Consider the following 15,273-nt stretch of genomic DNA (forward strand, 5'->3'; position numbering starts at 1 on the left):
CACCGCTCCGACTGTGTTGTAGCATTCCTTCAGGTAAAGGCGCTGCAGCTTGGCAACAGGAGTAGTGTGCCTTCCTACGAGTCTCTGTGTTCCCATGCGAATGGAAAACGGAAAACGTCGAAGGACGTAATTGCCCGCAACATCCGTAGCTGTCCGTAAATATCCGTAAGCGGACGAAACTGTTGTGATACGTTAACTTGCGGTTAATTTCGGATACTTACGGCGGACGTAAGCGAACGCAAACGGACGGGAGGTAATTTTTTTGCGGATGGTCTGCGTCCAAGCCACGGGTAGTTACGTAGAGTTACGGATAGTTACGTTTGGTTACGGTTACTTGCGTAAGTTTGCGTCCGTGGCGTCCCTCTGCGAAATTTTGAACATTTGAAAATTTCAAAATTTCGCAGGTTCGGCGACGTCATTTTGCGTTTCTTTACGGATGAGTTACGGGCAGTTACGTCTACATACGTCCCTGCGGATGCCTGCGTCCACGCTGCGTCCCCCTGCGTCCACTCATTCGTATCTATCCGCGGCGGACGTAATCCACCGTAAAGCACTGTGTGACTGGGGCAAAACACTGCAAGAGTTCAGTGGTGGACGACGCAACGTATAAAAAATCAGAGCGGGTTAATATCAACCCGCTCTGTAAAAAAATGAAATCGCGCCCCCATCATCAGTGCATGAAGTATAGTGCTCCAGCTAGCTAGCTTCACGTTTAGTAATAGTAGTAGTGGGATAAGGTGAGTGTGTACGTGGAGGCTGTAGCTGCTGGTGTAAACCGGGACGGACCTTGACGATCACGATCGGACGACGGGTTCGTTCAGCGACTTCGACCGACTCCTGATCGCCACTTCTATCGCTGCAGGCTGCCTATCTCTGTACCTGTTTCGATAATTCCCTGCTTAGTCTAACACTACATACCGTCTCCTTCATCATGGTCGAGTGCTGCCTGATGACCACCATAGCTGTCCTCGTCAGTGAGTAGAACCTATAAACTTAGTTACTATGAATATGGGTAAAACAAAAGCCTGCCCTGGGGCCTGTCTTATAAAGACTTGTGATAGAAATCAATCACAAGTTTTATGTGAGCTTCAATGCAAGTTGCGATTGATTTGGGGACTTGTGATTGATTTGAAGGCTTTATAAGGGGGCCAGGTTAATAAAGGGCTTGGTTTACTTCCATGACACTCAGGCAATCACATTTTTTTGGTATAAGAGGTTAAATTAAGAGGTTAAACAGAAATGGGAAAAAAAAAGAAAAAGAAAGAAGAAAAGGAATAATAGCATAAAATAGTGGAGTGCATATGCACCTGAATCTATTTGCAGTATATAGGTCTAGATCTATTCTGTTATGCGTAAAGACCTCATGAATCATTCAGTTCAATATATAATTATTAATACGAAGAATGGCTATTTCAACTTGTAACGTTAGATATAATTCTATTTTTGCAACTATAAAATTTAATAACGAGACCCGTCTTCCATAATTCCACATAATGATAATTATGACACAAAATGCAGGATACCTTCACGATAAAAAAAAATAATGATTAGTGAAAGGCATCAAAGCAAAATTAATGTAATGTTAGATATTTTTTATTCAGACATGGAAATTGAATGTAGGGTTGGGGGTACCACGTATCGACACCCTAAGGATCTGTAGCTTGTTTATTCTAAAAATATAATACAAATCCGCCTAATTCTTACCTCAAATATGCCATAAATACTGCAGTTTTGAATGTCGTGACCGTCTCGTTGATTATGAATCTCCGTTTTAAAATAGCGCAATTTTAGTGCGTGCGTTCCGTTTTCTTCGCGCAGCTAAAAAGGGAACCTTGCGATCGACACCCCCTCTCCTCCATAGGTATACACGTGAATTTCACAGCATAGGTATACACGTGAATTTCACAGGCCATAGGTAATACACGTGAATTTCACAGCCATGCGTCGTTACTGATCGGATGTGTAATTTTTAGCTTGGTTTGTTTGAGTTTGATTTTCGTTTCTTCGTTTTTATTGTTTTTATAGCTAATGACACTTAATCCCGCGCGTACTTTTTTGTTCTATACGCAAACAGCCATGATACGCAGGGTGTCGATGGGAAGGTGCCCTGTCGATAGGTGGTGCCCCAACCATACCACAGGTAAGTACTAAATAGAATATGCACAACACCGTTTACGGTCGAAAATTTCTGTTTATCTCAGCCTCGGCACACGTGTCGTGGTATTAGCAGGCATGCCCTTAGCATCATTCAGGAAGGGACTGTGTAAATGATTCCTCAGAGCCATACATCATAATGTGCGTGCGCCATCTTCATGCTCAGTATAACTTATAAGTGAGCGGCTACTAGGCAGGGGTGAGCAGCTACTAGTTGGGGGTGTTTCATAAAGCTGTTCGTAAACTTACGAACAACTTACGAGCGACTGGTGATCAGTTCTTGTGCTGAATTATGGAAATTCTGATAAGTATAGCACATCAGAACTGATCACCAGTCGCTCGTAAGTTGTTCGTAACTTTACGAACAGCTTTATGAAACAGGATGTAACGACGAAGTGTCGCGCAATTATTCCATTATTGGACTTCGTGAACAGATGTTGGTAACATACATAAGAAAGAGCAATATCGCAAACCACGTTTCACATGATTGAATCGGGAAGGAGATAATTTGGTAAAGTTATTCACAATAAAGTATCAAAGTGAGCGGTTACTAGTCAGGCTACTGTACTAATGTCATGTTAGAACTAACGCCAACGGGGCCAAACGATTGGCTTGAAGTTTTGAGGATCTCCCTAACGTTACACGACCAGGCCCTAACGTTAATTGTTTTTTTATGAACCGATATTGTATTCGTAACTACTACTCTTTGCATGCTTTACGAGCTGGTTATTTATTACGTTCCGACGGGACCTCGAAATTACTGTTGTGAGTGTTAACAATATGAGCCTTAAATTTATAACTTAAGTGCTTATTATCTCTTTCGTGCCCAGATCGAGTCCACTGACGCCAAACGGTTAGGCCCTGACAAGTTACCGTGTACAGCCTTACAGGGGAGTCCCAAGGCCAGGGTTAAGCCCAATCCAGCATTCCAGGGTTCAATAGGCCTAAATACATTCACAGTCAAGCCACCCAAGGGACCCGAAAAAAGTGGCCGTTATAGACAGGTGGCCGCTATAGACAGGTTATCCAACTTTGTGCATACCCTACACGTAATGATACATGGACGTGTGTTTCATAGTGCATACATTGAACAATGCCGGTCATTATGAAATTGTTGCACAGTAGGGGCCTACCAATAATACCATGTGTGTACAATTAACTTTCTGAAATCTGAAGAAATTGTTATCTCTGAATGAGTGATGACTGAAGCTGTGGCTATCACTGAACATTGCCCAGGAATAGCTGGCACGGCTACAAAGCAGCAAAACACGCTGAATTATCCGCTCCATTGGGTCTTTGGCTGCTAGAAATCTATACCATCGTAGTTATATGGGTAAACTCGGCCTAGCGGGTTATGTCGCGCGCACAGTACAACAAGTACTACTTGTAATGCGCGCACTGGGGGCCGACTTTATCCGCTAGGCCTAGTTTACCCATAACTACGGTACACATTGTTAGACAGGTTAAAATCTACCACGGGAAACAAAATTTGTGACCACTGGCCACGATAGACGGGTGGCTGCTAATAACAGCTAGGGTCTTATAACAGGGCATTTCTCTTGGGGGGATTTTTCAGTGGCCGCTATAGACAGGTGGCCGCTAGTAGGTTTGACTGTGCCTAGCTGAGGCAATCCATCCAGGGGTTCTAGAGCTAGCCTGGGGCTGAGATTACAGCCAGATATCAACATGCTATATATGGATCTATATATAGGGCCTATATTATTTGTTGCACACAACGGCAACGCCGTAGCGGGCGCTGAAAGAAACGGGTCTGGGGAACAGGTCCCGTCGTAGACAGGCCTGTGTTACATCATTATAACACGTTAAGTGACATAACCTTGCGCGCTGTTCATAACCACGCGCTGTACACAAGTAGCGGCGTCCTGTGCTGCCGCATGGGGACACTGCAGCTGTGCTTGTGCTTTGCGCGGCGGCTGGTCGGGCTAATATGTGTATGTAGATGTACAGTATCTACAGTGTATCATGTATCTAGAATCTACTTGAAAACAGATATTTTCGGGGAGTGACGAGGTCACAGACATTTTGGCAAGATGTTTGTGCAGTTTTACACTGAGGCTGGTGCACTTATACCTTGGCATAAACTTAATGCGATTGAGATCAAGGGGCGTTTTTTTTTCACATTTTGTGAAACCAGGAATTCCGTAAAGTGGGAAGAGGGGGGGGGGGGCACCTTTACAAAATTAAAGGAGGCTCGCACCCCCCCCCCCTCACCCCCCCCCCCCCCATTCTTTTTCTTATTAATTCTTTTGTTTTTAAAAAATAATAAAGAGGGGCAGGCGCTTGGTGCGCCCCTGCCTGGATCCGCCAGTGTTAACCCTCAAGAAAAAAAAAACTGGTTTTACAGTTACACATCTACAGCATAACATTTATGATACCAAACTTGATATAAGCGAGAAAAAAGAAAAGTTTTACAAGTGCACACATAATCCTTGTAGATGGAGGGCGGAACCGGGGGGGGGGGGGGGGGGCACCATTTTTTGCACCACACAAAGGCGTACGTAAGATGTCACCACTTTGAGCCCCCCCCCCACACTTTTTTTTTTTAACCTGGAAGCATGTAAATGGCACTAGAAAGAAATGAATAGAGACCTTGAAGTGTGAACGCATTAAGGCTTTGTTCTTGCGCTGAAGACCTTTTTCTTTCTTTTTTTTTTCGCTTGTCAGCTGAAGAAACCCTGAAGTGGCACCAAAAGTTGTGCTGAAGACCTTTTTTTGTTTGCTTGTTAGGTCTTGAAACGCGCAAAGATAACTTTTGAGAACGAGGCGCCGGCAGTGAAGTGTAATGCTTACATAGTAGATGATCATGATGAGTGCTGCATATTAGATGTAAAATCCACCTAGCTCACAGTCGATATGCATGTTTGACATGGTTATGTTTCAATGGTCATTTAATTTTGTCAATACAAATTAATGAGTAATTTGATGGCCTCACTAACAAGCCATTGAATATTGATTGATTGCCAATGAGTAGGTGAATGAAACCTGTGGCCAGCGGAGGTTAATGTTTTTGGTTCCATTTGTTTGTTTGTCTGATTTGTACATGATAACTACTAGTTAGAGAATGGAAGAATAGATTTTCAGCAGGATTTGTTCATCATGAGGAAAGAAAAAGATATAAAATGTTGGGGGTCACGAGGTCAAAGTTGATAGGAGTCATATAGGACAAATAAGCATAATTTCCCAATAACTCGAGAATAGATGATCAGATTTTCACCAAACTTGCAGGATGTGCTGTGTGTTTATAATGAAATAGAAAAAAGATTGAGATACTTCTGTTTGAGGGTTATGAGGTAATTCCCGTCAAAGGTCATTGGGTCATAAAGAACAGATTAAAGCTTAATCTCCAAATAAGAACGGATGATCAAATTTTTACCTCACGTGCAGGCTGTGTTCATAATGAAGTAAGAAAGGAACAATTAAATTTTGGGTCATGAGGTGAAAGGTCAAGAAACATAAAAAAAGTAAAGAACATAAAATGATCTTAGTCTGCAAGTAACTCAGCAGTAGATGGTCAGATTTTCACCAAATGTATTGTGTAGATGTCTCACATACCTCTTTGTGAATTGGAGAAATTGCCTACAAAATGGCGGCTGCTGGCAGTGCTGGGTGGAGGTAGCTGCTCTCTTGAAGTACACCTCCAGATCTTTATTTTATGGTTCTGAAAATCAGGGCCCCATTGCATTAAATCCAGGTAACAATTGATGCATAATCAAGAATAACTCTACAATTTACAGGGCCCCCTGGAAAACAGTACTTGTTTACTGACGGGGCCACCCTAAATAATAATGATAATAATAGTAATAATAATAATGATGATGATGATGATGATGATGATAATAATAATAATGGTAACTGCTTCAAGCAACACTATTCCATATCCAATTGAAGCAAAAAAACTATCAGTGGTTACCATTAATTGCAAAGTTACTGTTAATTGTACAGTTACTGTCATTATTTCGTGCAATGGGACACAAATGTTGCCTTGATAGTTAGACAGATGAGGGTATTTTTTATGTTGTTGGCCAAGCTGGTATTCATTGTTATAAATGGATAGGACTAATCATAGTTCTCGGCCACTGGGTTCTACTTCATGTAGGTCTTGTGGTCTTGGGATTGATACTGAGGCGATGGCTCCAAGGAGGGCGCTGTTACAGCAAGGCACGACTCGATGGCAAGACAGTCATAATCACCGGCTGCAACACAGGCATAGGGAAGGAGAGTGCAAAGGACCTAGCACAAAGAGGTAAGCATTGAGCCCTACTTTCAGATTAAAGGACAAGTCCACCTTCACAGACATGTGGATTGGGTGAATGCAGCAATATTAGTAGAACACATTGAGTGAGAGTTTGAGGAAAATCAGACAATCTGTTCTTGAAACACTTATGATTTTTTTTTAAGCACTTGCTCAGTCGCTGCTGGATGAGAGGACCATTAATGTACTACAGCTTGTGATGTCACATGTTTAGAATGATATATAAACAGAAAATTCAAAATATTTTCACTTTTCTTGCATAATAGAAGAATGCTTGACTTTCAGAAGGCAGGGGGATTAATATCACCCTTAACACATAATATGTCAGTGACATGTCGAGGAAATGTGCACTTTTGTCAAAAAATAAAACTTTGTGAAATTCTCATTATATTTTCTGTACATCATTCTACGTATGTGACATCATACACTGTATTGGTCTTCTCATCCAGCAGTGACTGCACAGATGCTTTTAACATTCATCACTGTTGCACGGATTGTCCGATTTTCCCCAAACTTTCACTGATATGTTCTCCTAATATTGCTGCATTCACTCAATCCACACACAGAAGGTGGACTTGTCCTTTAAGGACCAGGTAGAATGGAGATTCATGGGTGGCCCTATTCACTCGCTGCCCACCGGGATACATTTGAAAATCACAAATAGCACTGGTCAGAAAATATGTGCATCATGCTCATCCATAACAGTTCACTCCAGTTGAGATTTTTTTTTTTTTGGCTGTGTGTGTACTTGAACAGAGATCAGTGACCACAGTACAGGTAATCTTAATTATATTCCGCATACTAAGAATGTTGCAATATGATTGGTCCAGAGCTGATCACGTGATGAAGCGTAGTTTTGCCCATCACCCATCACCTGAGAAGAAAAGTTCGTTACACTCTATGTTGATAGTCCCTTTTCTTTCGCTGATCTCCACACAGTCCACATAGTCCTAACGCAAGATGAGTACGCGCGAAATAAAAGTGCGTTGCACTGTGGACTATCATGTGACCTAGGTCACTTGATAGTACACAGTGCAACGCACTTTCACTTTGGTGCCGCGCGGTGCGCGCAGCAACTTCATTGTTTTGTCATCTACGCGCACACGTAGCCTAAGCCCTAATGATACCTAAAGACAGCTAAAACGGTTTCAGATGTGGAATAAAATGGGAATTTCTAGGACCCTAGATGTGGAATATAAAGCAAATAATCAACTTTTAGTTTCAGGCAATGAGACAAACTATCACTTCCTCGGCGATCTGAATGTGTAAGCTATCTTTCCTCAGCTGCGCTTCGGAAAGATAGCTACATCCAGATCGCCTCGGAAGTGATAGTTTGTCCCATCACCTTCACCAATGTTGATTATTTGCTTACTATATCGGAGCTTGGCCAGCCTTCCCACCCCTCGGATTCCCTTTCTGCAGGGTGTTTAATATCTAGCATTCATGTTATCTGAATGTTTCGCAGGATTAATTAATCTGCATTTTATTTTATAAACTTTTGTGATTGAGCTGTGTAATGGTCTTAGGGGCTGGAGTCGGCCTCTCTTCGTCCAGCATCTGGGCACTGTTTTATTAAGAGTTATAATTGATTGTAGTTGATTTTGATGGTAAGTCTATGGCAGCCTGTGTGGTATAAGGAAATTTATAGTCGATTATATCTTTTGATAAATCGGGGCCCTGGCATCAACAATGACTTGAAGTGTTATAGAATGTGAGACATGTTTTTTTTTTTTTTGGGGGGGGGGGGGGGTGGTAATATACAAACATCTAAAGAGTGAGAGCTCCCTCACTAAAATCTTACAATTTTTGGATGTAATATTGGTAAGAATTATCCATCCAAGTGCTCAGAAACTATTTTCAGTGTACATTTGCTATTTTATGCTGCTTTTTTTTTTTTTTGGTCTTTGTATAGCTATTCTAATAGGTCAGTTTTTCCAGAAACAGTATGTTCCCAAATTACTTTGTTGTAGGAGCCACTTGTAGTATACTCAAATATTTCTGTGTACACTGTTCATGTGTGCAAGCCCTGTGTTATAGGCATTGTCATTGATTGTGACTTCATTTGTACTAGTATGTGCTGTTAGTCCTTTTAGTTACTGAGCTGAATATCAGTAGTAATTCTCTGTGATTGTATACCCATACTGACAAGTTCCGACCAGTTCATATAAGAGGGTATTTTCTTGAAAGATTGTCAAGATGTTAATCCATGAATTTGATTGGTAGATTTGATTTGAGTACACAGATGGATTTTGTTTAAATCTGTCATTAGTCAATCAGTTAGATTGGTGTAGTAGTTACTAGAAAGGCTACAATTAGATCAAAATATTGTATTTTAATCTTGTTACCATGACAATGCAAAGATTACAAGTTTTTTTTCTTACTCCCCTCCCCCCCCCCCTCAATATTTGCACCAGGTGCCCGAGTTATCATGGCTTGCCGTGACCTCAAGAAGGCAGAAGAAGCTCAGCTGTGGGTCATCAAAGAATCCGGGAACAAGGATGTGGTGGTCAAGAAGCTGGACCTTGCCTCTATGAAATCAATCCGGCAATTTGCTGAGGAGATCTTGAGGGAGGAGAAGCATGTTGAGATCCTCCTCAATAATGCTGGTACGTATGGTGGAATGACCGCATTTCCCTTGTTCTTAAACTTCAATGAATTCTTCCAGTGGTTGTCCGGCCAGCAAACTTTAACTACTCTACATCCTTCTTCTTTGATCCTAGATTTTCTGTAAGATCTCCATAATTGATCACTGGAGTAAACTTTGTCGATGATATTTCTCAGATATATATTCATATTATTACAGAAGGGAGGGAAATACTGGTGGTGCAACAACCTGTCACTCTAAGTCTTGCTGACAACAAAACAAATCACCACCACCAATGATATCAATTGAACTTAAAGTAACAGGAAAACTTTATTCTTCCCTCGCCTCAAGCGAAATCTTCCCAGTCTCGATCCATCTTTTTCGCAGTTTGGGCTGAATAGGCCACACCCACTTTGTACAAATGCATATTCATGACAATGTATATAATATGATTTAATATATTATAATATGATATGATATGATATAATATTATATAATATAATATAATATAATACGATACGATACGATACGATACGATACGATACGATACGATACGAAAAGATATGAGATGATATGATATAATATTATATAATATAATACAATATAATATAATACAATATGATATGATATAATATAATATATTATAATATAATTCAATTTAGGCCTAACCTCTCTCTCTCTCCATCTCCCAATAGGATGGCGTAAGGGTCTTTAGGACAGGGGTTGGGTCATTGAATGAATTGATGGCATGTTTATCTTAGCATTTAAGCCTTTTTGTCCCAGTGAGTTGGGACACTTTGTCCAATGCCATGGGATTTTCTTCGCCACTCGCCACTCAAAGCACTCAAATTGTGAAGTGAAATTCCACACCATGTGCATATTAACGTTATTAAGTAGGACAAAATCGCCTCTGCTTTTGTATGCTGGTTGACGTTTCTATTCTTAAGACCCGCTTAAGTGTTAAAGGCATAATCTACCATTTGCAGATGAAACAAAAACCCAGTATTACTGTAGTTCTTCAAAATAGTTCTAAAATGTGAGTTAGGGATAGAAACAACCAATGTAAAAATGTTATTCATATTTGTCGATGTTAAGTATTGTTAAGCATACATAATGTGAACAATAGTTATAATAAAAATGTTTCCAGAGTAAACCATCTACTGTTATGGTGTATTGAGGAAAAACAGTGATATATTCCTTGTATTTTGGGCTTTAGGGCGAATTTTTTATATTGTAGGATGTTTTGTGATACAACTGACCACACATATGCATCAAATGTGATATCTTGAACATTTAAAAAATTGCTGTTCCCAAAGGTAAACAGGACCTTTTAAGTACTAGAAAACACAGAAATGAGGTTGGTGCATAATCATGCTTTTATAAGGATTTCAATATAATGCATTCACCATTATTATTTTGTATACAATCCCGTCCGAGCCATTCTTCCAATCTGTTGTCTGGTGTTATGTCTTACCTGACCCTCAGGCATCATGATGTGTCCACAGTGGGAGACGGAGGATGGATTCGAGATGCAGTTTGGGGTCAACCACCTGGGCCACTTCCTGCTGACCCTCCTCCTCCTGGACCTCCTCAAGGCCTCTGCCCCGTCCCGCATCATCAACGTCTCCTCCCTCGGCCACCAGTTCGGCAGGATGGACTTCGACGACATGATGATGACGAAGAACTACGAGGCGATGGCCGCCTACGGCCGGAGCAAGCTCGCCAACGTCCTCTTCACGAGGGAGCTGGCAAGACGTCTTGCTGGTAGGTCACTTGGTCTTAGCTCGTAAAATTCTCAGCTTTCATAACTCTCTGACTGGGGATTGGGATGAATTCATAGATATTCAAATATATACCCCCACCCCAGAACTCACATCAAACAAAAGATGCAATGCAAGTCAAATATTAACTTAACTGAAGCTGTGTGCTCCCACATGTATATATTATTGGTATTTAAATCTTTGAATACAAATGTTATGACTGAACGGACTTGAATATAACGGTCATTTGTAGATTGTCAGTTTCTTTATATGTGAAGGGGGATATGATGCTTTTGTTTGCTGGCAATATTTTTTGCAAAATGTTTTGCTTTTTGATATCTATTTTTTGAATCTATATGACATGAATCTAAGTCATTTCATAGTCGGTATCTGACAGATATTTTAATTGATTTCTATCTACTCTGACTGGCGTGTATTCTAAAAATTCCAGATGGAATCCCATTTTCTTTTCTCATTTTTCCACTGTTCTAAAACTTGTGACAGTATCTTTACGATATGCTGTGCACATTTTGAAGGGGTTGAATTGTATACCCGAAGTGTAGTAGCTCCACTATGGGATGCTATGCACACAGGTGCTATGCGCACAGTACAATCGTGCAGTGCATGGCTATCCTAACTTGGTTCTGGGTCTGGCAATAGTTGGCTAACAGCTACTTTGTAGCTGATGTTACTGGCAAAATCTGATGAACAGTTTACAAGATTTTTGCAAGTCTGTTTACTCTTCAAAATTTAATTGTTACATAAATTTATGTTTGAATTTCAGGGCAATCAGGCAGTACATAGACTTTTATGCTTAGAAATGTCAAATCTAATTCTGTCTTTTCTAGTGGATTGGATGAACACATGTGAGTCAGCAATTGTGTGGTGTAATTCTAAAATTTTGCTATTTCTTTTTCTTTTTATTATGTGACTCAGTTCTAAATATCCTATGAAGATAAAGACATTTACTGTAGTTCATTCAGAAATGTTAGTGTATTTTTATGGTGTATCCCTTAAATATTGTTTGTGTGGACTCTGCTTTCCTGATTCTTCCCAATGCAATTCAAGGGACTGGAGTCACATCGTATGCTGTTCATCCTGGAGGAGTTGACACGGATCTGGCCCGCCACCTCGGCACCTACACAGTGTTCTTCAAGCCCTTGCATCCCATCGTACGGCTGTTTTCCAAGACCTCAGAGCAAGGGGCCCAAACCAGCATCTACTGCTGTGTGGATGAGAAGACTGACGGGGAAACAGGCCTCTACTACAGGTGAGAGCCCACATCTGGGGCACTGGGTTTGAACGAGCCCATTCTTTTATCGTACCATAGTGCTGTGCCCGTTCCAGAGGCATGTTAGAAAATTGTTAGAACGCTCAAAGTACCGTACTGTAAAACACAATATTTTTGCTGCATAAAATTTTTGTGCATTGGAGCCAACGGTCTTTTTTGGCGACATGAAATTTTCGCGAGTTGCCTCTACCATTCAGTGCATATAGTGTGATAAAGAGCTTTCGCATGAATTCTAATTTTGCGAATCTTGGCTCTCACAAAATTCGCGAAATTAAAGTGTACGTGAACATTCCTCGTTTTTACGGTATGCCACACTTTGCTGTACCCACGCCAGAGGAGCACTCAAAAGCTTCCAACGTGTACCGTACTGTCTTTGTTTCGTAGCAACATGAAACTTCACCACTCCATAACTTCCCTATTGTCACAACGATTTTAATGAGGTCTCTACAGTTTTGTCCCCCAATATATTTCTATTCTGAAATTGATGTTAAACTTAAGATCTCAATACGAAATATTTGGTTGGTTGGTTGGTTGGTTGGTTGACAGAATAGTATGCCACAATAATTTGACAATTTGCATTGTGTTTCTTTGCAAGAGTAATCTTTCTAGTAGGACAGCTTACTAGATATGATGATTGTCATAAAATCTGTTGTCACTGGTAGCTTTTGACCTGATTTTCTGTGCAGTAAAGTCTCCTGTTTGTGAGTAGTCATCTCATTAATCTTCTCCCTCTCCACTCTTCCATGGAAAGGCCTTGGAGTGGTTTAGAGTTACCTAACAAATAGACAACAGTTTTTGTCGACAATAATGCATATTATTATGTAGGGTCATAGGGTCAAAGGGCAAGGGTCAAAGGCCAGGTTAAAATGCTAACAATTTACTATTTAATACTTTTTCTCCATACCTTGAAAATTACTCAATGCGTAAACCTATAAAATGGTCAAAAGTCAATTAAAAATCCTCAAATGCCCAAAAACATGCTCTCTTAGAAAAGATAGCCATTCATCCAATCAAACCTATTTCAAGGAAAGTGAACATTCAACACGTTTGTGACAAACACATCATTTTGATATTTTCCCAATTGTGTGAAACTTGTCATCACACATTGTCAAGACGTACAGTGCACTATAGACCTATTAGGAGAATCTTGAATGCATTATGGCCAAGGCATACCAGTCATTTTTAGTTTCTTTGTTTTTGTTTGCATATCATGACCCATTGTGATTGGATGAACCCCCTCCCCCCTTCCTTAGCAAAAAGCTGGATCCGCCCCTGTGGAAGCATACCAGTGGCCATGCTGACATTCAGGTTCAAACCATGGACAAAGACCGTAGTTTTGTATGGGGCGCCAAGTGTCGCATGGCCTATTTCGTTGCGAAATGTTAACATTTCGTCGACGAAATGACTGATTTTGTAACAAATAGGCCATGCGACAATCGGCACCCAATACAAAAGTACGGTCTTTGTCAATGGTTTAAACCATGGACAAAGATTGTACCACCATTGTGAATTCAGGCCTTATCGTCTAATATGCTATCTCTGTCTGTGCTTGCTTTCTTTCAGTGACTGTGCCGTCAAGGTGCCTTCCAAAGCTGCTCAGAATGATGACGATGCCAGGAAGCTGTGGGATCTGAGCCTGAAACTTGTAGGCTTGAATGAGTAGGAGGAGAGGACAGTGAGAAGAGGAAGACGTGATGGAGGAATAGTACTGTAAAAGGAGAAGTAATATTTTGATTGAGTAGATAGGGGTGTGTATTGGAAGAGGAGGAGTTGTAGGATTCAGAATGGTAGGAGGATGGGATCATGTGATTATGTCAAGACATTAAAATAGATTCGATGAAGATTTCACCTTTTTCTGAAGCATTTTTCTCTTCAAACACATGTTTTAGTGGACATTTCATATTTCCTATCCCCTGTATAAAAGGGAAAATCAAGAGCTCTAGGTGATACATGTATGTTCACTAGCATATGGCATGTAGGATAATTTGTCCAAAGACGTATAACATATATGAAGTCAATCTCATTTGATATGTTTTCGTGGACATTTCATATTTCCTATCCCCCTGTATAAAAGGGAAAATCAAGAGCTTTAGGTGATACATGTATGATGTTCACTAGCATATGGTAAACTAAAGCAAGGTAGACGGGAATTTTTTATTCAATCCTTCCTGTACTCTGTCATCATTACTAGCATCATCATTGATATTGCCATCATTTGAAACAAAAATTTTATTGCTACTTTAGTATTGAAAAGAAGGTCACAGATACAACTAAGATTACTGGAGTCCACAAGGTTCAGGTGGATTCTTGGGCTACCTGGCGTGTGGTGAAAGAAAAAGTAGAGAAGTTGATGGAGAAAGGCAAACGTCATGAGATCACAGAGCCATCTCCAGGAAAAGGGGGGCCGCGATCTGTTCTCAGCAAACCTGTTCAGATGGTCATGCAACACGTGCATCCCAGCGCCACAAAATATCCAAACTAAATCTTTGCCAACTCTGAGCAAGAGTATACTCATATCTCTAGCCAGAAAGTGTGCATGCAGGGAGCCTCTTCCACCTCCCTGGTGCATGTGTGCCATTCCAGATTGTAGTGCCCAAAATGGAGCGTATTCATCCTGGGGGGCATTTCATGAAGCATTTTGTCCGACAAACTTGTCGGACATAATTGCTCTCAGCCAATCAGATGCAAGGATTTCAGTAGCTTATAACAGTTTGTCAGAAAATTATCCGACCTAAACGCTTCATGAAATGCCCTCCTGTACTTGGTGTTTTCAGAGGGAGATTTCGCAGTGGTAGCCCTGACTTTAGATTGTGTACATGGTGCGTAAATTTTGGGAGTTGTAATGGTAATGAGCTTGAACTTCTACACCTCCTTGATTCGGCAATCATAGTCGCCCAAACTAGGGCTGTGGTAGAACCTCTAATTTAGATGAAGGATTGGGATGTCATACACACCTTTGCATCTGGGAAATTTGCAACTCAATTGAGTTATCGCATCATGTATCTGTGAAAGTGCTCGGAAAAAGGCACGACAGCTCAAAGAATAAGATTTGTTGCTTTCCGTTGGTTGATTCCCACGTCACACAGCTCGCTGTGTTGCATTGCGAAAGCTCCCTCATCTCAGTAGTAGTGAGAAGCCTCACTGTCAGGTGATATGGCAATGACAGATTGATTTATTACTGTACCTAGTGGGGTGATGTCACGTTCAGGGG

At 40.8% G+C, this 15,273-nt stretch overlaps 1 protein-coding gene across 1 annotated transcript; it reads left to right on the plus strand.

Moving 5' to 3' along the window:
* The first annotated feature begins 747 nt into the window (after window positions 1–747).
* Window positions 748–13,752, plus strand: LOC139710932 (retinol dehydrogenase 11-like). The gene is made up of 6 exons (XM_071622857.1): window positions 748–974; window positions 6,272–6,418; window positions 8,842–9,033; window positions 10,497–10,775; window positions 11,840–12,041; window positions 13,626–13,752. The coding sequence occupies exons 1-6, from the start codon at window positions 932–934 to the stop codon at window positions 13,723–13,725; spliced, it is 963 nt and encodes a 320-aa protein (XP_071478958.1). The 5' UTR covers window positions 748–931; the 3' UTR covers window positions 13,726–13,752.
* The last annotated feature ends 1,521 nt before the right edge of the window (window positions 13,753–15,273 follow it).

This window comes from Diadema antillarum, unplaced genomic scaffold (assembly GCF_040938485.1).
Source record: "Diadema antillarum isolate AM-2024a unplaced genomic scaffold, OU_Dant_1.0 seq00001589_RagTag, whole genome shotgun sequence".
In the NCBI taxonomy this organism is placed as follows: domain Eukaryota; kingdom Metazoa; phylum Echinodermata; class Echinoidea; order Diadematoida; family Diadematidae; genus Diadema; species Diadema antillarum.